The sequence below is a fragment of the Mobula hypostoma genome, chromosome 15, assembly GCF_963921235.1.
Source record: "Mobula hypostoma chromosome 15, sMobHyp1.1, whole genome shotgun sequence".
In the NCBI taxonomy this organism is placed as follows: domain Eukaryota; kingdom Metazoa; phylum Chordata; class Chondrichthyes; order Myliobatiformes; family Myliobatidae; genus Mobula; species Mobula hypostoma.
The window spans coordinates 9829495-9854616 of NC_086111.1; the positions used below are offsets into that span (position 1 = coordinate 9829495).

Consider the following 25122-nt stretch of genomic DNA (forward strand, 5'->3'; position numbering starts at 1 on the left):
GGGAATGAAAAAAAAGGAGAAGGAGAAGAGATTACCTGAAGATCAAAATAGTGATGTTCGTGCCATCCTGTGGAGGCTACCCAGGTGGAATCTAAGGTGTTGCTCCTCTGAGTATGGCTTTGTTGTTATAGTAAAGGAGGCCATGGTCAGACATATCAGAACGGGAATGGGAAGTTGAATTGAAATGGTAGCCACTGGGAAATCCTGCTCGATGTGGCATACAAAGCAAAGGAGAGAAAGTGCTCGATGAAGCAGCGCCACCCCCCACCAGTTGATATTAATGTAATTAAAGCATTAACGTAGAGTCTGGGACCAGTGACCCTCTGTTACACTGATCATATGGCACTGTTATGAAGCAGGGGCTGTGTTTGTGTAGTGGTATCACAGGTCTGCATCTCATACATAGCAAAGCTGTTTGGCCAGTTACTTATGTCGTAAAGTTCTACAGCACAGAAGTAGCCCCTTCAGCCTGACTCATCCATGTTGTGCTAGTCTCATTTGTCCTTTTATGATTAGGCCATTTGGCCCATTGAGTCTACTCCACCATTCAATTATGGCTGATATTTTTTACAACCTCATTCTCCTGCCTTCTCCCCATAATTCTTTGTCCCATCACCAATCAAGAGCCTATTAATCTATGCCTTAAATATCTATTTTCTCCCTCAACCCCATTCTACTGCCATTTCCCTAATGTTTGACATCTACAATCTATTAATTTTTGTTTTCAATATACCTATTAACTTGGCCTGCACAGCCATCTGTGGTAACAAATTCCATGATTCACCACCCTCTGGCAGAAGAAATTCCTTCTCCATCTCTGTTTTAAAACAATGTTATCTTATTCTGAGGCTGTGCCCTCTGGTCCTAGACTCTCTTGCCAGTGGAAAGCTCCATTCTGTCCAGGCCTTTCAGTATCTGAGATTTGCCAAGATATCTGACCTTAAGTTAGTTGTTGTCGCTGGCTTCCAGTGCATGTCATTCTGTGTATATGATCTGAGGTGCACAGTAGAAAACCATTATGGTAACACAGGCTGATTTTGTCTTAAACCCTGAGCAGAAAATGAAGTCTGAGACGGCAGCAGCAGCAGTAAGGAAGATGAATCCCTTCATAAATGTCATTGCTCACCAGAACCGTGTTGGCGAAGAAACAGAGAATATTTACAATCAGGATTTCTTCGACAATCTGAACGGATTGGCGAATGCGTTGGACAATGTTGAGACTCGTAAGTAGCAATGGATATTCAGTCAGTTCCGACTAACCTACTTGTTCTTGGGTAGAAATGACTTCTTATTGTGTTCATCTTAGGCTGACGTTTATCTTGTTACTTCTTGACAACACTAGGGGTTTCCTATTGACATGCTATGGTCACTTACAGGAAGTGCATTAACAAGATTTAGCATTGCAAGCTCTCAGAAGCAATGGATTGATTTGGACCAGATTAGTTCTTTTAAGGTGGGATAACTAAGAGCATAATGGAAGAGGGGAGGTTATGTCAAACACCTTTAATCTTTCTCCATCATTCAGGAAGATCAAACCTGATCTGCTCTTAGCCTCAGCTCCACCTTCCTGCCTGTTCCTCGTAAGCAGTCACTCTCCTACAGTGCAAAACATGCCTATTTCCTCTTTGCATATATTCAGCGCCTCCATCTCCACACGTCAATGCAGCAGAAAATTCCAGATTCACGGTCCTCAACAGATGAATCCTTCCTATTCATAATCTGGCTGATTCCATACCTGAAGAAGGTGTTCCCCTATATCCAGATTTTGCCATGAGGGGAAGTATCTCCTCTATCTAATCCCATTGATATTGAGAGTTTCAAGATCACCCTTCAATCTTATGAACCCCGGAGATAAGGGTTGAACTTCTTAATCTTGTACAATAACCCCTTTGTACCTCCAATCGATCCAGTGAATTTTCACTACAATGCTTCCAAGTGAAGTCAATCCTGGGGAAAGGAAACCCAGAACCAATGGCAAGCTACTATGGGCAATGGTTTCTTTTATGTCCACCTATGGGGGCAGATATCCATAAGATAAACAAAGGTTCTGAACTTAAAGAGGGGTAACTTTGAAGGTATGAGACATGAATTAGCTAAGATAGACTGGCAAATGACACTTCAAGGATTGACGGTGGATATGCAATGGCAGGCATTTAAAGGTTGCATGGATGAACTACAACAATTGTTCATCCCAGTTTGGCAAAAGAATAAATCAAGGAAGGTAGTGCACCCGTGGCTGACAAGAGAAATTAGGGATAGTATCAATTCCAAAGAAGTAGCATACAAATTAGCCAGAGAAAGTGGCTCACCTGAGGACTGGGAGAAATTCAGAGTTCAGCAGAGGAGGACAAAGGGCTTAATTAGGAAGGGGAAAAAAGATTATGAGAGAAAACTGGCAGAGAACATAAAAACGGACTGTAAAAGCTTTTATAGATATGTAAAAAGGAAAAGACTGATAAAGACAAATGTAGGTCCCCTGCAAACAGAAACAGGTGAATTGATTATGGGGAGCAAGGACATGGCAGACCAATTGAATAATTACTTTGGTTCTGTCTTCACTAAGGAGGACATAAATAATCTTCCAGAAATAGTAAGGGACAGAGGGTCCAGTGAGATGGAGGAACTGAGCGAAATACATGTTAGTAGGGAAGTGGTGTTAGGTAAATTGAAGGGATTGAAGGCAGATAAATCCCCAGGGCCAGATGGTCTGCATCCCAGAGTGCTTAAGGAAGTGGCCCAAGAAATAGTGGATGCATTAGTGATAATTTTTCAAAACTCGTTAGATTCTGGACTAGTTCCTGAGGATTGGAGGGTGGCTAATGTAACCCCACTTTTTAAAAAAGGAGGGAGAGAGAAACCGGGGAATTATAGGCCGGTTAGCCTAACGTCGGTGGTGGGGAAACTGCTGGAGTCAGTTATCAAGGATGTGATAACAGCACATTTGGAAAGCGGTGAAATGATCGGACAAAGTCAGCATGGATTTGTGAAAGGAAAATCATGTCTGACGAATCTCATAGAATTTTTTGAGGATGTAACTAGTAGAGTGGATAGGGGAGAACCAGTGGATGTGGTATATTTGGATTTTCAAAAGGCTTTTGACAAGGTCCCACACAGGAGATTAGTGTGCAAACTTAAAGCACATGGTATTGGGGGTAAGGTATTGGTGTGGGTGGAGAATTGGTTAGCAGACAGGAAGCAAAGAGTGGGAATAAACGGGACCTTTTCAGAATGGCAGGCGGTGACTAGTGGGGTACCGCAAGGCTCAGTGCTGGGACCCCAGTTGTTTACAATATATATTAATGACTTGGATGAGGGAATTAAATGCAGCATCTCCAAGTTTGTGGATGACACGAAGCTGGGTGGCAGTGTTAGCAGTGAGGAGGATGCTAAGAGGATGCAGGGTGACTTGGATAGGTTGGGTGAGTGGGCAAACTCATGGCAGATGCAATTTAATGTGGATAAATGTGAAGTTATCCACTTTGGTGGCAAAAATAGGAAAACAGATTATTATCTGAATGGTGGCCGATTAGGAAAAGGGGAGGTGCAACGAGACCTGGGTGTCATTATACACCAGTCATTGAAAGTGGGCATGCAGGTACAGCAGGCGGTGAAAAAGGCGAACGGTATGCTGGCATTTATAGCGAGAGGATTCGAGTACAGGAGCAGGGAGGTACTACTGCAGTTGTACAAGGCCTTGGTGAGACCACACCTGGAGTATTGTGTGCAGTTTTGGTCCCCTAATCTGAGGAAAGACATCCTTGCCATAGAGGGAGTACAAAGAAGGTTCACCAGATTGATTCCTGGGATGGCAGGTCTTTCATATGAAGAAAGACTGGATGAACTGGGCTTGTACTCGTTGGAATTTAGAAGATTGAGGGGGGATCTGATTGAAACGTATAAGATCCTAAAGGGATTGGACAGGCTAGATGCGGGAAGATTGTTCCCGATGTTGGGGAGGTCTAGAACGAGGGGTCACAGTTTGAGGATAGAGGGGAAGCCTTTTAGGACCGAGGTTAGGAAAAACTTCTTCACACAGAGAGTGGTGAATCTGTGGAATTCTCTGCCACAGCAAACTGTTGAGGCCAGTTCATTAGCTATGTTTAAAAGGAAGTTAGATATGGCCCTTGTGGCTACAGGGGTCACGGGGTATGGAGGGAAGGCTGGGTTCTGAGTTGGATGATCAGCCATGATCATAATAAATGGCGGTGCAGGCTCGAAGGGCCGAATGGCCTACTCCTGCACCTATTTTCTATGTTTCTATGTTTCTAAACTATGTGGCACTCAGAAGTTAAACACAACAGAGAGAACAAGGCCAGGCCACAAAAATTGTGCAATGAACAGTCCTTTCTAAAACTCTTCTCTCACCCTCAGTTGGTGCTCTGCAGCCCTGAGTTCAAATCAGAAGTACAAGTTTCCTCTCAACAGATGGAAGGTTGTTTAACATCGCAATCACTCGAGTTGAGTATGATATTCTTTAAAGAGTTGTCTAGGTGGATTCTCCTAATGGAGAATGTTTGTACATGATTTTGTTTAACGTGGGAAGCTGATGCACAGGCAGACACCTCACCTCACAGTCCTTGAGAGATCTGGATCAGAGTCCCGTGGGACCCATCACTGCAGCAGCCTTCACTAACAATGTGACGTATCATCACCTACTGCCAGCTTTGGTTGGATCGCTGTTTGTCTGAAACCTTCCCTTGATAACATAAGAACATAAGAAATAGGAGGAGGAGTAGGCCAACTGGCCCACCGAGCCTGCTCCGCCATTCAATAAGATCGTGGCTGATCTGGCCATGGACTTATCTCCACCTACCTGCCTTTTCCCCATAACCCGTAATTCTCCTACTATGCAAAAATCTATCCAACCTTGTCTTAAATATATTTATGAAGGTAGCCTCCACTGCTTCATTGGGCAGAGAATTCCACAGATTCACCACTCTCTGAGAAAAGTAGTTTCTCCTCATCTCCATTCTAAATTTATTCCCCCAAAATCTTGAGGCTATGTCCCCTAGTTCTAGTCTCACCTACCAGTGGAAACAACTTCCTACCTCTACCTTATCTATCCCTTTCATAATTTTATATGTTTCTATAAGATCTCCTCTCTTTCTTCTGAATTCCTGCGAGTATAGTCCCAGGTGACTCAATCTCTCCTCATTGTCTAACCCCCTCATCTCTGGAATCAACCTAGTGAACCTCCTCTGCACTGCCTCCAAAGCCAGTATATCATTCTTCAAGTAAGGAAACCAGAACTGCATGCAGTACTCCAGGTGCAACCTCACCAGTACCCTGTACAATTGCAGCATAACCTCCCTGCTGTTAAATTCAATCTCTTTAGCATTGAAGGCCAACATCCTCATGCACTGAGAAATTAACTTTTTTATCTTGTAGAGCTGAGTGATATAACACCTATGAAACAACTCAGAATCAGATGTGGAGTAATGCTAACATGTTTCCATCTGGTTTGCAGTCAGTACTTTTGAGTAAAATTGAAAAGTATACCTCTTTTAATGTCAGAGCACTTTATGCAGTGAGAAATCAACTTTTTTTATCTGAAAGAGCTCAGTGTTATAACAGCTTTGAGTCAACTAAGAATCATATGGGAAGTAATGCTAACATGTTTCTATCAGGTTTGCAGTCAGTACCTTTGAGTAAAATTGAAAACTATACCTCTTTTAATGTCAGAGCACTTTATGCACTGAGAAATTAACTTTTGTATCTTGGAGAGCTGAGTGATATAACACCACTCAAAGAACTCAGAATCATATTTCGAGTAATGCTAACATGTTTCCATTAGATTGGCATTCAGTTCTTTTGAGTAAAATTTGAAAAGTACACGTCTTTTAATGTCAGAGCGCTTTATGCACTGAGAAATCAACTTTTTTATCTTGGACAGCTCAGTGATATAACATCTCTCAAACAACTCAGAATCATATGGGGAGTAATGCTAACATGTTTCCATCAGGCTTGCAGTCAGTACTTTTGAGTAAAATTGAAAAGTATATCTCTTTTAATGTCAGAGCACTTGATGCAGTGAGAAATCAACTTTTTTATCTTGAAGAGCTCAGTGTTATAACAGTTTTGAGTCAACTAAGAATTATATGGGAAATAATGCTAACATGTTTCTATCAGATTTACAGTCAGTGCTTTTGTGTAAAATTGAAAACTATACCTCTTTTAATGCCAGAGCACTTCATGCACTGAGAAATCAACTTGATATAACACCTATCAAACAACTCAGAATCATAGGTGGGATAATGCTAAGATGTTTCCATCTGGTTTGCAGTCAGTACTTTTGAGTAAAATTGAAAAGTATACCTCTTTTAATGTCAGACCACTTTATGCAGTGTGGAATCAACTTTTTTATCTTGAAGAGCTCAGTGTTATAACATCTTTGAGTCAACTAAGAATCATATGGGAAGTAATGTTAACATGTTTCTATCAGGTTTGCAGTCAGTACCTTTGAGTAAAATTGAAAATCTTCTTGATAGCCTGCTGCACATGCAAACCAACCTTTTGTGATTCATGCACAAGCACTCCCAAGTCCCTTTGTATAGCAGCATGCTGCATTTTTTTTTTACCATTTAAACAATAATCTGCTATTTTCTTTTTCCTTCTAAAGTGGGTGACCTCGCATTTAACAACGTTGTACTCCAGACTCCTTGCCCACTCACTTAACCTATCTATGTCCCTCTGCAGACTCTCCATATCTTCTGCACAATTTGCTTTTGCAATCAATTTAGTATCATCAGCAAACTTAGATACACTACACTCGATTCCCTCTTCCAGATCGTTAATGTGTATCATGAACAGTTGCAGACCCAGTACCAACTCCTGCGGCATAAGTCTTTTACATGGCACCTTATAGAACACCTTCTGGAAATCCAAGTAAATAACGTCCATCTATTCCCCTCTGTCCACTGCGTTCATTATATCCTCAAAGAACTCCAGTAAGATTGTCAAACAGGACCTGCCTTTGCTGAATCCATGCTGCATCTGCCTGATGGATCCATTTCTTTTAAGATGCCTCGCTATTTCTGCTTTAATGATAGCTTCAAGTATTTTCCCAACTACTGATGTTAAACTAACTGGCCTATAGTTACCTGCCTTTTTCCTCCATCCTTTTTTTGAACAGTGGCATGATATTCATTGTCATCCAATCTGCCAGGACCTGTCCAGAGTCCAGAGAGTTTTGGTAAATCATCACCAAAGCCTCTGCTATCATTTCTGCCATTCCCTTCAGTACCCAGGGATTCATTCCATCAGGGCCAGGGGACTTATCTATCTTTAGGCTCACAAGTTTGCTGAACACTACCTCTTTAGTGATAGCTATTATATCGAAGTCCTCACCTCCCATCACATCCATAACATCTCTTTTTGGCATGTTAGACATGTCCTGCACCCTGAAGACTAACACAAAATAGCCATTCAAAGCATTAGCTATTTTCTCATTACCCAATATCTCGCTTCTCATCCTCCAAGGGACCTACATTTACTTTAACCACTTTTTTCGTTTTATTTAATTATAAAAACTTTTACCTTATCACTGTGGGTGACACTACCAGGAGCTCAGATGGCATTGCTCTGGGGATGTCAGGATCACACAAACCTCTCCGCCATGACAAGGTGATGATCTAGGAGAAGGTTGCTCTGTTTACCCTTAAACACATGTTGGAGTCTGCCCAATTTTGACATTTTGACACGCCTCAGTAATGTGCCATCACCTCAGAAGTCTAAAGAATCTTCTCTTTAAAGTCTTAAATTGTCTGTTAATTGTTCAAGACAGCAAAAAATGGAGCTTCTTGTACTTGGCGCCACTTGGCACTTCAGTTGTTTGAACTGCTGTGTGATCATTGGGATAGAGCCAATCCTCCCCCAAGCTGATTGCTAGTGTCAAGAGTTTGTGGAAGCAAAGACTACTGAAGAAAAAATTTTACATTAAAATTGAGCCCTTATTTGGTAATCACTGCCATGAGGGAAAAAGGCCACAAAAATGTTTGTTCTAAGTTTGGTGTGGTAAACAAGTTGGGGAGCTAGGGGAGGAGAGAAGTAGAGTGAAACTGGTGTAGGAGTCTGAAAACTAGGGTTAAAGTTCTCCAAGTTCTACAGTTCCCAGGCAATTGAAATGTTCCAACACATGATTATTGGAGGATTATAAGTGGTGGTTTGGGAGAGTGCTAGGGGTTCGGGGGTTGTGGTATGCTGAGAGAAATGGTCATATTGCTTTCCCTTGAAAGTGGTTAGATTGTGTTATAGAAACATCCTGAATGTGTTCTAAAGTAAACCTAGCATTGTCTGTTCAATCACAAACAAGAGAATATCTGCAGATGCTGGAAATCCAAGTAATGCACACAAAATGCTGGAGGAACTCGGCAGGCCAGGCAGCATCTATGGACAAGAGTACAGTTGACGTTTCAGGATGAGCCCCTTCAGCAGAACTGTACTCTAAACCTCCTACATTTTAACTTAAACCTCTACCTTTTGGCTTAGATGCCACTTCTATGAAGAAATGTTTCTTTTTGTCAACCTTGTCTATGCCCCCTCATCACTTCCTATATCTCAGTCTCCCTCAGTTTCCTCTGTTCTAGAGAATCAAACCAACTTTCCACAATCTCACCTCATCTATAAAACACTCCCACCCGCACCTTCTCTAGTTCAGTCATCTTCTTTCCAGTCTGTGGCAACCATAACTGTACACACAATGTGCGAAAAAGAACAAATCATACAAACAATAAAAAAGTGAACAAATACACACAGAACATGAACTGCAGAGTCCCCGAAAGTGAATCCAAAGTCACGGAGCCAGTCCAGCACTACAGCTGGTCTAGGAACTCGATAGCCAAAGGCCGCAGCCATGGAGACAGCTCAGTGCAGAGGCCAGTAAAGCCTCATGGAGTAATGAGCTGAACGCCAGTTTGTCCTTTGCCCTCAGCGTCGACACCTCGACCTTCTTAATCTGGTTTGGCACTTAAATTGACTAAACGTCAGAATGTGAAGGTAATGAAAGGCCGACTGGTGAGAAGAATAGAAGAACATGGAGCACTCAGACTGTAATGAAGCTAAAGGCAATTGCGGGAACAGAGATGAAAACTGGTGGAAAACAGGCTATCAGGGGTTAAAATGCAGATATACAGTTAGGAAGTTCATGGCAACCCAAGCCACAGTTTACTGACCCCACACAAAAACCTTGAAGTCACCCTGCCAGGAAACTGAAGTCACTCAGTTACTACTCATAATGAAGAGGATTATTATTCCTTAAAGGCTTTAATTGAGGAGAGAGAAGCTTCTGGTGAAGTTTAAACCAGCAAATGAATCAAAAGGCAAATAGATTTAAAAGAGACAGGAATCTGATTGTAAATGTGCTGCTTGCCCCATGAACTGCCCACATTTCTGTTTGCAATCGATCCCAGACAAAGTCATCTGCAATCCTAACTAACCATACCACCTTACAGTATCCAGCTCCACAATCATGTCCATGCTGGAAAATCCCTCAAGTTCAGTCCTGTCCATTTGAACTGAATCAATGATCATCATTTAAGCCCTATTGTCACCTGCACATCTTTATTTTTTAATAAATTAGTAGTTTTTAATTTTATTTTTAATTTAATTTATCACTTTCAAATCTTTTATGATTGCTTTGAACATTAGAGGCACACGAGGGGCAGCACATTGGCACAGCTGTCGAGCTGCTGCCCTGAAGTGCCAGAGACGTGGGTTCTATCCTGACGTTGGGCACTGTCTGTGTGAATATTGCGTGTTCTCCCTGTGATGTGTGGGGTTTATCCATGTGCACCGGTTCTTTTTCACATCCCAAAGACACAGTAGGGTTGGTAGGTTAACTGCACGATGTAATTTGCCCCCAATGTGTGGGTGAGTGGTTGAGTTTCGGGGATCAGACACAAGGTCAATGTAAATGGGTGGACGATGGCTGATGAGGACAGTAGGTACATGTTCGGCACAGCATTGTGGGCCAAAGGGCCTGTATTTTGCTGTAGGTTTTCTATGTTCTATTTATTTATCTAGTGTGGAGAAGGCCCTTCCAGTCCTTTGAGCTGCACCACCCAGCAACCCTCAACGGCTGGGGCATAATGGTTAATACAATACTTCACAGGACCAGCAACCCAGGTTCAAGTCCTGCCACACCTCCTAAAGGAGTTTGTACGTTCTCCCTGTGACCACATGGATTTCCTCTGGGTGCTCCAGTTTCCTCCCTCAGTCCAAAGATGTACTGGTTGGTAGGTTAACTGTTTGTTGTAAACTGTCCTATGATTAGGCTAGTGTTAAATCAGGGGTTGCTAGACAGTGCTGCTCGAAGGGCCTATTGCTCGCAGTATCTCAAAAAAATAAATAAATAATAACCCCCCTCCAATTTAATCCTAACTTAATCATGGGACCATTTACAACGACCAATTAACCTACTAAGAGGACTGTCTTTGGACTGTGGCATGAAACCAGAGCACATGGAGGAAACCCATGCATTCCACAGGGAGAATGTACAGACTCATTTCAGGTGACATCAGGATTGGACTCAGAACTGTTACCCTGAGCTATAATAGCATTGTGCTAGCTGCCATGCTGCAGTGGCACCCCTTATGTACTGAAGGAACTGTAACCATGTTGACCATATAAAATGCTGAGCAGTCTTGACCAGACAGATGAGGAGAGGATGTTTGAACTTAGAAAAACAAAGTTATCATTGTCTCTCAGTACACGAAGTGAAAATAAATTAATGAATTAATGGTCACTGTTTAGCATTAAGAGAAGGATGGTATAACTTTCTTCTCTTGTGACTCTATGGAAATGTTTTCCTCAAAGGCCGATTGAAGCAAAGTTTCTGAATATTTTTAAGGAAGCAATAGATACTTGATAACCAAAAGAATATTAAGCTACAGAGGGTAGGCAAAAATATGGAGTGGAGATTGCAATAATGTCACTCAAAATCGTACAGGATTATACTGCAGGCTTGAGGGGCTGAGTGGCCTATGCCTATTCCTAATATGTATTCAGAAAGACAAAAAGGTCTCAGATATCGTGCCTGAGGCCTAGTCACCACTCACAGCCTGCTGCATCTTGTGATGACATCATTGGCAAAGCTTTGGGGACTGTGTTGCAGTGGTACTTTGATGTGCCTTAGAGGGTTCCGTGATGGTGACCACATGACACTAGTGGAGATCAAAACGTGCAGCAGGTACAATGCAGAATGATGCATTTAAATTGGAATTTTGTTTCTAGGACAGTACATGGATGGCCGGTGTGTATTCTACCAGAAACCGCTGCTAGAATCTGGCACTATGGGCACAAAGGCTAATGTCCAGGTCATCATACCCCACGTTACAGAATCCTATGGACATGTTCAGGATTCTACAGAAAATTCTATACCCATCTGCACAATCAAGAATTTCCCCAACGCAATTGAGCATACGCTGCAGGTAATTACAATGAAAATGTTTATCATACTGCAAGTTAGGAAATTGAGAATAGTCACTAAATCTCTCTCAATCTCTCAATCTCTCAATCTCTCAATCTCTCCTCTCTCCTCTCTCCTCTCTCCCCCTGTCCTGTATATATATAACAGTGTACTTAAGAGAACTGATGCAGTTTCAAAGGCAAAGGGTAGTTATACAAAATATTGATTTGATTTAGTTTTTTACTGTTTACTCTCTTTTATAGTAAATTTTTTGATATTTAGAAAATTTTCATTATTTTTGAAAGCACCTTCACTTTACGTGCCTAAGACTTTTGAGCAGTACTGCATACATACAATATTCTTACGAAAATCTTTTTTCTAAGCCTATGGTGTGGTTTATTATAGGAAGAAGAGTGCCTGTTGCATACATTCAAGCACTTTAGCCCATAGGCAATATAAAGTTGTGCTGCTGCACTCTGATTGTTAAGTAAACATTGGATTATTGGAATTGAGTGCAGTATCTGCAGATATCTTGGTTCTGATTGAAGAGACAAGGACCATTATGACCAAAGAGACCAGGACCATTATGCAAAGCTTGAGAATAAGGTATTGGCCACTCAGAAATAACAAGAAGCAAAATTTCTTGTCTTGAAGGATGCTGAAGCATGGGAATTCTGTACCCTAGAGAGCTATGAAACCTTAGTCACTGTGCTTGTGTAAAGTAGAGATCTGGATATTAAGTGTTTTGAAACATATTGTGATATGCTGGGAGTAAGTGCTGACATGGAAAATCAGTTGAATTCCTAATGATTAATAGGGGGGATTTGAAGAGTTGATGGCACAATACTGCTCCGATTATCTTCCTATAAATGTAAACTGCTCAAGCCATTGTGTTGGGGAAGTCAGAACTTGGAGACCACATTATAATGTATCAAAAGAAAGAGGGTGGAGTATATCGAATCAAATTATAATCACAGATGTGCTTGTTCATTGTGTTTTTCCTTTGGTTACATCGGAAACATTCCAAGTTGAATGCCCGGAACCAAAGTAGGAAGTGACAGAAAATTAATGTTAGTTCCCTATACATTACCCCAGTAAATGAATAATACACTGATTATGTAACATAATACACTGATCAAAGTTGTCAAATCAGTACCAGGAAAGAACAGAGGCTTGGACATCCAGGCCAGGGGATCATTCTGCAGGGAGATCACTCTGTCAGTAGGGGGCCAGGAATGGGTAAAACAGCATTGTAGTGGTTAGTGTAACACTATTACAGTGCCAGTGACCCGAGTTTAATTCCATCACTGTCTGTAGGGAGTCTTTATGTTTTCCCTGTGACTACAAAAGTTTCCTCTGGGTGCTCTGGTTTTCTCACATATTCTAAAGACGTATGGGTTAGTTGATTAATTTCAACAAATGGGTGTAACTGGGCGACACACACTTACTGGGCTGGAAGAGACTGTTACTGTGCTGTATCACTGGATAATGTTCTGAATTGGCCAACAGAGAGGAGGTTGCAGGAACAATGAACCTGAAAAGGTGTTGTAAAGGAGTGAGTGTTTAGACGGAGAACCATTGCAATCGGGATGACTGATGAACACTTGGGTTCAATGAATTATTTGTTTGCTTTTTAAATTATTTGCACAGTTTGTCCTCTTTTCACATTGGATGCTCATGTGTCGTTTTCATGGATTTCTTTGTATTTCTATTGTATTTCTTTGTTTTCCTGTGGGTGCCTGTAAGAGAATGAATTTATATTTTTTTTATATATTTTTATATATTTTTTATAGGTTTTATATGTTTTACTGTGATTATAAACATACTTTGAACTTTGACAGGGCAAAAAATGTATTGTGGGTCTGAATAGATGGACCTGGAAGACATGGTTGTTGGACATTGGCGGGGTCTGTCATCTACTACTGCTGTGATTTTCAGGCAGCGCAGTGGTGTGGGTAATATAGCTGTGCCACACAGCACCAAATGTCTGGGTTCATTCCCAACTTTTGATGTTGTCTGTGTCGAGTCTGCACTTTGTCCCTGTGATTCTGAAGCTCCAATATCCTTCCATGTCCCAAAGAGCTGCGAGTTGGTAATAGGCTGATGTTAATTGCTCCTAGTGCTTAGGCTAATGGGAGAATTGATGTGAATATAGAAAGAATAAAATGGAGTCACTTTATGTTAGTTTAACTCAGGGGTTCCCAACCTGGGGTCCATGGACGCCTCAATTAATGGCAGGGGTCAATGGCATAAAGAAGGTTGTGAGGCCCTGGTTTAAATGATTGCATGATGGTTGTTGAGATCTCAGTACATTGAAGAGCCTGTTAGGTTCTCTATTAACCTCATTATGAGTGAACAGAATGGTGGTGTTGGCAGTGAGGGAGGGAGGGAGGACATTTGAGGTTATTTAGATTGGTCATTGGTGGTGTAGTTGAAAACCAGAGCATGCAAGTTTAATTTAATCTCCAAGTTATAATAGTACTATATTTTGATATATATTGCTCAAGTGCAAAACCTAAACCAATTTGCAGAAATTTTTTTGTGCACATTGGCATCAGTCTCTTGTCAATTAGTGTGAGGTAGTAAATTGGATTAGACATTGGCTTCGTGGGAGACGCCAGAGAGACATTGAAGGTGGTTGTCTCTTAGAATGTAGTTTGTCATCTATATCAGTGATCTGGATGATAATGTAGGAAACTGGATCAGCAAATTCGTATTAACACCAAGATTGGAGGTATAGTGGACAGCGAGGACAAGTATCAAAGCTTGCAACACGATCTGGACCAGATGGAAAAATGGCAGATGGAACTTAGTGCAGACAGGTGTAAAGTGCTACACTTTGGGAGGACAAACCAGAGTAGGGCTTCCATAGTATGCAGTAGGACACTGAGGAGTGTGGTAGAACAGTGGGATATGGGAATACAGATCCATAATTCCTTGAAAGTGGAAACACAGAAGGGAGTCTCAAAGAGAGCTTTTAGCACATTGGCCTTCATAAATCAAAGTGTTGAGTACAGAAGTTGGGATGTTATGTTGAAGTTGTATAAGATGATAGTGAGGTCTAATTTGGTGTATTGTGTCAACTTCTGCTCATCTATGAAAAATTATCAGTAAGTTTGAAAGAGTACAGTGAAAATTTACAAAGATGTTGCTAGGACTTGAGTTATAAGGAAAGGTTAAATAAGTTCGAATTTTATTCCCTAAAAAGTAGGAGAATGAGGGGAGATTTGATAGAAGTAAACAAAATTAAGGGGATATAGACAGGGAAAATGTCAGTAGGCATTTTCCACTGAGGTTGGGTGAGACTGTAACTAGTTAAGTTGAGTTAAGTGTGAAATGCGAAATATTTAAGGGAAACTTGCTCACTCAGAGGATGGTGGGAGTGTGGAATGAGGTGCCAGTGGAAGTGATGGGTGTGGGTTCGATTGTAGTATTTAAGAGAAGTTTAGATAAGTACATGGAAGGGAGAGAGGTATGGCGGGCTATGGTTCGATGGGAATAGGCAACTAATAGTTCAGCATGGCTAGATGGATTGAAGAGTCTGTTTCTGATCTGTCATGCTCGATGACTGTATTTAAAATTGTAACTGTCTATATTGGGGGACTTTAAGGAATTAAGGGATAAAACGTCAGGTTAGAAAAGTGACATGAAATTCAAGGCAGAATGGGATATGAGGGGCTGAATAGCCTTCTGTTTCTTATGTTGTTATGTAATCGTGCACTTGTAGTGTGAACAAGTAAATAACAGTGATCAGTTTTACCATGTAGTTTCCATTACCAGTGTAAAGAGAATTCTTTAATGGAGATTCCAAAGTGAGGGTTATTTTTATTAAAATATCTTGGTCCAGCAATTTCTCCATCCTTACTTCTCCTGAAACCTACTTGTGTCCCAATGTGAAATGTAACCCCTCCCCACCCCAATCAGTTTGTACACGTAAGATGTTATCAATTTCTGATTTAGGAGGAGACCAGCAAAAACAAGTATCACAGTAATCGTTGAACCAATCAAGTATTCATGATGATTGGACTGATATCAACCTAAAGTAACACATTGTAGTGGAATCTGGTGCAGCTTGTTGTATATCTTTATTCACCCCACTATTGGTCAAGTTACTTAAAAATGAACCTGCTAAATTCTGGCTTTGTGGGCATTTGGACATTGCAGAGGTCCAATCAGCATCGGGAGCAGAGCACTGTGAATTAAATAAATGTACAGAAGAGGCAAGCAGGGTGGCCATTGTTGGGAGTAGGCCAGCGGTGAGAGTAGGAGCTTCAAGCCTTGACTCAGGAGGCTTCAATGAGAAGAGGCCGAGGCCAAAGAAAAAGGTTAGAGGATTTGGTCTTGGTTGCTCATTGTACTGTGCAGGCAGGATGGCAGATATGGCAGTAGAATGCTCCTCCTGTAGGGCATGGGATTCATGGAAACTGATAGTCTCCCTGATGACAACATCTGCGGGAAGTGCAGCCTACTCCAGCTTATGAAAGACCGCATTAAGGAGCTGGAGCTGGATGAATTTAGGATCATCCAGGAGGCAGTGCAATTGATAGAAATGACTTTTGAGCAGGTGGTTACATCCAGAGTGCAGAATTCAGGAAGTAGGTGGGAGTAGATGAGAGGAGATAAAGGGAGAAAGAAGTCAGTGCAGGGTCCCCCTGTGGTCATTCCCCTCAGCAACAGGTATACCCCTTTGGATACTGATGAGGGATGATCTATCTGGGCAAGGCAGCAGCAGCCAGACCAATAGAACTGTGGTCGGCTCTGAGCCTCAGAAGGCAGAGCAGTAGTAATAGAGGACTCGATAGTTGGGAGGACAGATAGGAGGTTTTGCAGCAGCAAAAGAGATGCTGGGATAGTGTGTTGCCTCCCAGGTGCTAGGGTCCAGGATGTCTCCGAGTGGTTGCAGAATATTCTTGTAGGGGAGGGTGAGCAGCTGGAGGTTGTGGTACATGTTGGTACCAGTGACATAGGCGGGGGGTGGGGTGGGGGTGGAGGTCCTGCACAGTAAGTTTAGGGAGTTAGGGAGCAGGCTAATAAGAAAGAGAATGTCCTGGAGCTTTTGAAAGATATTAAGTTAGATAAGTCGCCGGAACCAGACAGATTATACCCCAGGCTACTGTGGAAAGCAAGGGAGGAGGTTATTGAGCCTCTTGCAATGATCTTTGCATCATCAATAGGGATAGGAGAAGTACCAGAGGATTGGAGGGTAGCAAATGTTGTTCCCTTGTTCAGAAAGGGATTAGAGATAACCCAGGAAATTATAGACCATGGGCCTTACTTCAGTTGTAGGCAAGTTGTTGGAGACGATCCTGAGAGGCAGCATTTATGAGCATTTGGAGAGACATAATCTGATTAGGGATAGTCAGTAGGATTTTGTCAAGGTCAGGTCGTGCCTTATGAGCCTGATTGAATTGCTTGAGGATGTAACAACACATTGATGAAGGTAGAGCAGTAGATGCAGTGTATATGGATTCCAGTAAGACATTTGATAAGCTTCCCTGTACAAAACTTATTCAGAAAGTAATGAGGCATGGGATCCAAGGAGACCTTGCTTTGTGGATCCAAAAGCAGCTTGCCCACAGAAAGCAAAGGGTGGTTGTAGATGGTTCATGTTCTGTATGGAGGACAGTACCCAGCAATGTTCTGCAGGGATCTCTTCTGGGACCCCTCCTCTATGTGATTTTTATTAATGACCTGGATGAGGAAGAGGAAGGGTGGGTTAGTAAATTTGCTGATGAAACAAAAGTCGGGGGTCTTGTGAATAGTCTGGAGGGTTGTCAGAGGTTACAGCGGGACATCAATAGAATGCAGAATTAGGCTGAAAAGTGGCAGATGGAGTTCGACCCAGGTAAGTGTGGTGGCTCATTTCAGTAGATCAAATTTGAAGATAGAATATGATATTGATGGTAAGACTCTTGGTAGTGTGGAGTATCTGAGAGATCTTGGGATCAAGTCCATAGGACACTCAAAGCTGCTGCCTAGGTTGACAGTGTTGTTAAGAAGGTGTATGGCGTGTTGGCTTTCATCAGCCGTGGGATTGAGTTCAAGAGCTGTAAGGTAGTGTTACATCTGTATAAGAACTTGGTTAGACCCCACTTGAAGTACTGTGTTCAATTCTGGTCAACTTATTACAGGAAGGATAGAGACAGTGCAGAGGAGATTTACAAGGATGTTGCCTGATTGGAGACTATGCTCATGGAAACAGGTTGAGTGAATTTGGCCTTTTCTCCTTGGAGCGACGGAGAATGAGATATGATTTGATAGATTTGTATAAGATGATGAGGGGCATTGATCATGTGGATAGCAAGAGGCTTTTTCCCAGGGCTGAAATGAGGGGCACAGTTTTAAGGTGCTTGGAAGTAGGTACAAGGGGGGGATGTCAGAGGTAAGTTTTTCACACAGAGTGGTGGGTGCGTGGAATGCACTGCCAGCGAAGGTACATGGTTGGCGCAACATTGTGGGCCAAAGGGCCTGTAATGTGCTGTAGATTTCCATAAAAATAAATGTCATCTGATTTGACATTCTATACCAGGTGTTCTATAAAATTCCTCTGCTTTAATTTTAGTAAGCTGCTGTGATTGGAATCAGAGTCAATAAGACTTTTAATTAAAACATAATTTCCTTTTCCTTCTGCTGTATCATTCAGCTTACTGGATGTTATCCTCCAGGGACAGTTAAACAACCAAATCCACTAGCACAGATTATAACTTAATTGCTAGACGAAGCCAGAATAGTTACTCACTGTTCTGTTCATGAACTGGAAAATCATTCTTTATACTTGTATGAATTGCATTGATGATATTTCTGATTTGTCATATTGACGACTGTAGAGCTGGGCTGCAGAGAACTTGGATGTTATTTGTTTTATGGATTGAATTTCAAAGGAGTAATGAGAAAGATTTCTTACCTTACGGATTTACTCTGCTTTCACAGAAGGAGTAAAGAGCAGCACTTTGATTAAAAACCCAGACACATAAAATTTGTTTCATGTGGGGATCTGATAATTCCATTTTCAGCAAATTATGTTTGGATGGTTGGAAGGGGCTTGAACATTGCAGGAGTGAAGTGGAAGCATAGTGTTTAGCATAATGCTATTGCAGTGTCAGTGACCTGGGTTAAATTCTGTTGCCGCCTCTAAGAAATTTGTCATTCTTCCCATAACCACGTGGATTCTTCTGGGTACTCCACAGTTTCCTCCAACATTCCAAAGAAGGATTGGTTAGTAGGCTAATGGTCACCTGGGTGTAATTAGGTGGCATTGGCTCACTGGGCCAGTAGAATCTCATTGGGCACCATGGTAGTGTACCACTTAGCACGACTTAATTACAGCTTGGGGGTATTCTGGAGTTCAGAATTCAATTTTGGTGCCGTTCTGTAAGGAGTCTCTGTACATCCTCCCCATGGAATACGTGGGTTTTCTCCGGGTGCTCCAGTTTCCTCCCACAGTCCAAAGATGTACCAGGTAGGTTAATTGGTCTTTGTAATTGACCCGTGATTAGGTTAGGGTTTATTGGGGTAGCTAGGGCAGGTTTCAATAAATAAATAGTGATTCAAGATTGTTTCATATTATTTCCAATACAGAAGTGTAAAGGAGAATGAGATAATTGTTACTCCAGATCTGAAGCAGCGCCAAAAAACACAGTAAGATTAAAAAATGCAATAATAAAAAACACAATAAATATAAATACATAGAAGAAATGGTATAACTGTGGAACAAGATGCAGGCTCAAATGTAACATTTAAGAGAAATTTGGATCATACATGGATGAGAGACGCATGAAGGGCTATAGACGTGTGAAAACCAAGCTTGCACTGATGAGATAGGAAAGGGCCTGTTTCTGTGTTATAGTGCTCCATGTCTCTCTGACTTATTCCTCGCCATCTTCAAAGGTTCACTTGTCCTTAGTGAACGTGTAATAACTATCAATTCAGTTGCCTAATGTCTTTGCATGAACCTGTGATGAATGGGTAGTCTTCTAGCAGTTGTTTCTCACCCATGATCCAACTGGGGTAAATGCTATCTGAAAATTCCGTTGTTGCCAAGTGGGAAAGCCTTCTTGCAAGGATAGGTCTTCTTGCTGAAGGTGAACACAACCAAAAATAGGAGTGTTACTGAGTAATTAATTTACAGTGAAGAGACTGGCACAAAGCTGCCTGTATGTGGAAAGGAATAGTTGATGTTTTGAGATGAGACCTTGTATCGAGACTGAGAATGATAAGGAATGTGACCAGTATAAAGAGGAGAGGGGAGATGAGTGAGTGATTGGCAGACAGCTTCACAACTGGTTTGCAGTTTTTAACCCCCCCTATTCCAAATGTTTTCCTAGAGTTTTCAAATGTCAGGATTTCTGCGACCTTTTATAAGCAACATTCAACTTAGAGCTCTTGACACATGGCTACAAATTTAGGTTCATTTCCAAGCTGTGGCTGTCATGGACTAAATAGCCCATAACTTTTACATTTTTCATTCCCCTCTCCTCTATAAGATCCATATTCTCTCCATCTGGCCCCATCTATAAATAAACCCAAGAGACTAAGTTAGAAACACAATTAATGACCTATCAACCATAGTGGAATACAGTATAAGAGACTAGGTAGTGAACAAGCCCTTTCCCTTCCATGATGCTATTAGTGAACCGTAAACACTTGAGTTCTCAATGAAGCACTTGGTCGTCTCCACGCTTCTACAAAGGAATCTTTAAAATGACAGAGTCCAAGGTTAAACCCACAGTGAAAACAAATCACGAGTTGTCTGGCGTTAGAGGGAAAAGTGGCTTCACTTCAACATCGGCATTTCCATTTAAAGATCATTCACTGATATGTGTCTACTTAAAGGGAAGATCATGCAGGTACTGTGTTCTTTACAAACATATAGAAGGAGAAATGCAAACAAGTTTAGTCAAAAAGAAAAAAGGAAAATGTAAGATTTAGAAAACTGAAAACAGACAAGGCCTTTGATAAACATAAAGGAAGCAGGGAAGAACTTGCAGGGAATCAGGAGGATTAAAACGGACCATGAAGTGCTTTGCCGAGTAGGATTAAAGGCAACCCTGAGGTATTTATCTCTCATGAAAAGTGAAGATTCTGGACAAGTCTGGAATCAATGAGGAATGCTCAACGTCTGTGGCAGGGTTTTAATGCCATATCCTCCTACAAGGTTAAATCTTGCGACAAAGGGGACGGCAGAGCTTCACTTCCAGATAAGCTCATCGCTTTCTACGCTTGCTTTGACCACCAGAACAGGGAGGAACAATTGCGTAGCCCCATGTCTCCCAAAGATCCTTTGGTCTCAGTACCTGAAGATGATGTGCTGGCTGCCTTCAAGATAGTGAATCCAAGAAAAGTATCCAGTCCAGACAGAGTACCTGGACTGAACTACTGAAGACCTGTGCTGACCAAATGGCTGGCGTACTCACGGATATTTTCAACTTCTTGCTCTAGTGGTGTGTGGTATTCACCTGCTTCAAGCAGGCTTCAATCGTACCAGTGCCCAAGAAAAGTGTGATAACCTATCTCAGTGACTATCGCCCAGTGGCACTTACATCCACAATGATGAAGTGTTTTGAGGCTGGTGTTGAAACATATCAGCTCCTGTCCGAGTGGCAACTTGGATCTTCTCCAATTTGCCTACTGAAGCAACAGGTCTGCAGCTGATGCTATCCCATTGGCACTTCATACAACCCTGGAACAGCAAAGGTGCCTACATCGGGATGTTCTTTATCGATTACAGCTCAGCATTTAACAACATCATCCCTTCAAAACTGATCAATAAATCCAGTACTTAATATCTCCTTCTGCAATTGGATCCTGGATATCCTCACTTGCAGACCTCAGTCAGTCGGATTGGCAAAAACATCTACTCCAAATCTCTGCTCTATTCGCTTTAAACCTATGACTGTTTGGCTAAGTAGAGCTCCAACACCATATACAGTACAGGTTTGCTGGTGACACCACTGTTGTGGGCTGTATCAGAGGTGGTGATGAATCAGCACACGGGAGGGAGATTAAAAATTTGGCTGGGTGGTGTCATAACAACAAACTCTCACTCAATATCAGTAAGATGTAGTCTTCAGGAGAGGGAAACCAGAGGTCCATGAGCCAGTACTCATTGGAAGATCAGAGATGGAGAAGGTCAGTAACTTTAAATTCCTGGGTGTCACTATCTCAGAGGACCTGTCCTGGACCTATCATATAAATATAATTGCAAACAAAGCAAGACAGCACCTCTACTTCCTCAGGAGTCTGCGGAGATTCGGCATGTCATCAAAACTTTGGCAAACTTCTATAGATGTGCAGTGGAAAGCGTACTGACTGCCTGCATCACGGCATGGTAAAGGAACATCAACCCCTTCGAGCAGAAAATCCTATGAAGGGTATGGATTCAGCCCAGTACATCACAGGTAAAGCCTTCCCAACCATTGAGCACATCTACATGAAAAGCAGCATTCATTGTCAAAGATCCTCACCACCCAGGCCATGTTCTTTTCTTGCTGCTGCCATTAGGTAGAAGGTACAGGTGCCTCAGGATTTGCGCCACCAGATTCAAGAACAGTTACCACCAGGCTCTTGAACAAAAGGGGATAGCTACACTCATTCTATTTCTGAAGTTCCCACAACGGATGGTCTCACTTTAAGAATTCTTTATCTTGTGAGATCTCTTTTTACTGGGCGTCTCTAGAGATGCGGCTTGTTAGCCCCTTGCTAACAGCCACTGGACTCAGGGGTGAGAAAACCACCTTTCTGAAACTCTGTATGTCTAGGGTAGATATGACTCAGGCCCCACCAAACCCGTGAGGTTGGGATGTCTCGCCCACCCGAACCCTGATTTGTGTGAATACTGTGTAACTTACTGCTCCCATGAAGTTGCCCGGCAACAAGAAATAACAAAATGTACCCCGCATACAATTATAAAGAAAGTATATTTACGAATGTTAGCTTAACCAAACAGTTACTGAGGAAAAGAAAGAAAAAAACAAAAGGGCCCATCATAATTAAACAGTCAAATATGCACAGGTTGGCCATTGTGTCCAATGTACTCACAGCGCCTACTCTTGTTCACCAATCCACAGCAGAATTCCCCCTCCTGGGCTCCATTCCTCCCTGATCAAATCCGACGGGTGGTTCTGAGCTTCCTCTCTCTCCTTTCCCGCCAAAAAAAGACCTCGATCCATTTCAGTGTCCATCACAAAACCTCTCCCCCAGAGTTCTCTAGAACTTTCTCCCAGTTCCATCATTCTGATTGGATAACACAACATTCCTAAGTATCCCTTATCTTTAGTGGTAACCCAGACTCTGCCAGCAGAACACATTGTTTCTACCGAAAACTATTATATGAAATATTCTACAACATTAGCAGTAAAATCTTTACCAGGGTGTTACACTTGTTATTTCATGCTCTCATTATTTATTGCTATTTATTTATATTTGCATTTGCACAGTTTATTGTTCATTGATCTGTTTACAGTTACTGTTCAATTTACTAAGTTACAATTTGCTGAGTATGCTCACAAGGAAAATCATCTCAGGGTTGTATGTGGTGACATGGGTATACTCTGATATTAACTATTACTTTGAACTTTGATTTGATGCAAATATTAAAGACAAGAGGGTGATGAAGAAGAGGGAAGGACAATAGAGGGAATTCATTCCTGGAACCAGGGGAACTGAGAAAAGTCTTGAATGATCAACGTTCATCGAGAAGGGCAATGGTACAGCGAGATCTGTGGGAGGGGGTGTTGGTAGTTGGGGGTATCAGAGTCAGGTTTATTATCACTGGCATATGTCATGAAATTTATGAACTTAGCAGCAGCAGTTCAATGCAATACATGATTATTATTATTATTATTATGATTATGAGGACACACAGTCCCCTTTTATTGTCATTTAATAATGCGTGCATTAAGAAATGATAAAAATGTTTTTCCAGAATGATATCACGAAAACACATGACAAACCAACTTAAAAACTAACAAAAACCACATAATTATAACATATAGTTACAACAGTGCAAAGCAATACCGTAATTTGATAAGAACAGACTATGGCACAGTAAAAGTCTCAGTCTCTCGGAAGTCCCATCATCTCACGCAGACGGTAAACCCCCAGCGCCGCCAACTTACTGATGCAGCATCCCGGAAGCATCCGACCACAGTCTGACCCGAGTCCATCCGAAAATCTCCGAGCCTCCGACCACCTCCCGACACCGATGCACCGAGCATCATCTCTGCCGAGCGTTTCGACCCCGGCCCCGGCAACAGGCGATACACAAAGCCGAGGGCTTGGGGCCTACGTCTCTGGAGATTCTAGATCGCCCAGTAGCAGCGGCAGCGAAGCAGGCATTTCAGAAGTTGCTCCAGATGTTCCTCTGCGCTTTCGCGGCTGTCCCCATCAAATACGGATTGATGCACGGCCCCCTAGTTACAGATATCGATATTCATTCATTCATAGCTGCGCGCGCTATAATAGAGAAGGAAAAAAATTCAATTGCAGTAAGTATATATATTAGATAGATTAAAAGTAGTGCAAAACAGAAATAATGTATTTTTTAAAAGTGAGGCAGTGTTCATGAGTTCAATGTCCATTTAGGAATCAGATGGCAGAGGAGAAGATGCTGTTTCTGAATTGCTGAGAGTGTCTCTTCAGGCTTCTGTCTGTCCTTCCTGACAGTATGTTGATATTCTTGGGTTTGTTGATATCAAGATTGAGTTGGTGTTGGGGCTTTTGAAGAACATTAAGCTGGTTAAGTCCTCAGGCCTGATGGGATCTACCCTAGGTTTCTGAGAGAGACAAGACAGGAGTTTGCTGAGGCTTTGACAGATAATTTTGTGTATTCCTTGGTGGTAGGCTAGGTCCTAGAGCACTGGAGATTAGTCAGAGTTGTAGCTCTGTCTGATAAAGGCATTAGAGGCAAATTCGGAGATTATAGGGACCAGTGGTAGGAAAATTATTGGAGAAGGTTTTTAGAGATAGGATATATTTACATCTGATAGACTGTAAACTTGTTTGAGATAGTCAACAACAGGAATTCTGCAGATGCTGGAAATCCAAGCAACACACAACAAAGTTGCTGGTGAACGCCCCAGGCCAGGCAGCATCTCTAGGAAGAGGTACAGTCGACGTTTTAGGCCGAGACCCTTCGTCAGGACTCGACGGGAGAAGCGGCGAGAGGCAGAGTCAATAAAATGTGAGTACCTGGGATCCTCAGGAGGTCCAAATTGAGAGGCTCGGAAACGAATCCTAAAGCCAACTGGAGTAAGTTGGCGACGGAGGCACGTTCCAAGAAAGGAAATAAGGCTGTGATAGCGAGTCTGAGTCAAAATGTGATGGAAAAATTGAAGAGCCAAAGAAATTACAGATGGGGAGCAGTGAGAGATGGTTTCACTGAACTCCCGTCGAAGAGAGGATCTAAACTTCTTCGGTGTAGGCATCACCGGAAGAGGCTTCGCAGTAGTGAATTTTAAAAACGCAACAACAGGAATTCTGCAGATGCTGGAAATTCAAGCAACACACATCAAAGTTGCTGGTGAACGCAGCAGGCCAGGCAGCATCTCTAGGAGGAGGTACAGTCGACGTTTCAGGCTGAGACCCTTCGTCAGGGTCCTGACCAAGGGTCTTGGCCTGAAACGTCGACTGTACCTCTTCCTAGAGATGCTGCCTGGCCTGCTGCGTTCACCAGCAACTTTGATGTGTGTTGCTTGGGATAGTCAACTGACTTTGTGCAG

The 25122-nt window shown here is 42.1% G+C and overlaps 1 protein-coding gene across 2 annotated transcripts in view; it reads left to right on the forward strand.

The window, feature by feature from the left end:
- Nucleotides 1–25122, forward strand: part of LOC134356685 (ubiquitin-like modifier-activating enzyme 1) — a 470199-nt gene that overhangs the window by 75391 nt on the left and 369686 nt on the right. For both annotated transcript variants that reach the window (XM_063067717.1, XM_063067718.1), the window contains exons 14-15: nucleotides 1058–1223; nucleotides 11230–11426. In XM_063067717.1, the coding sequence (XP_062923787.1) occupies nucleotides 1058–1223; nucleotides 11230–11426 (363 nt within the window). The remainder of the gene's footprint in view (nucleotides 1–1057; nucleotides 1224–11229; nucleotides 11427–25122) is intronic.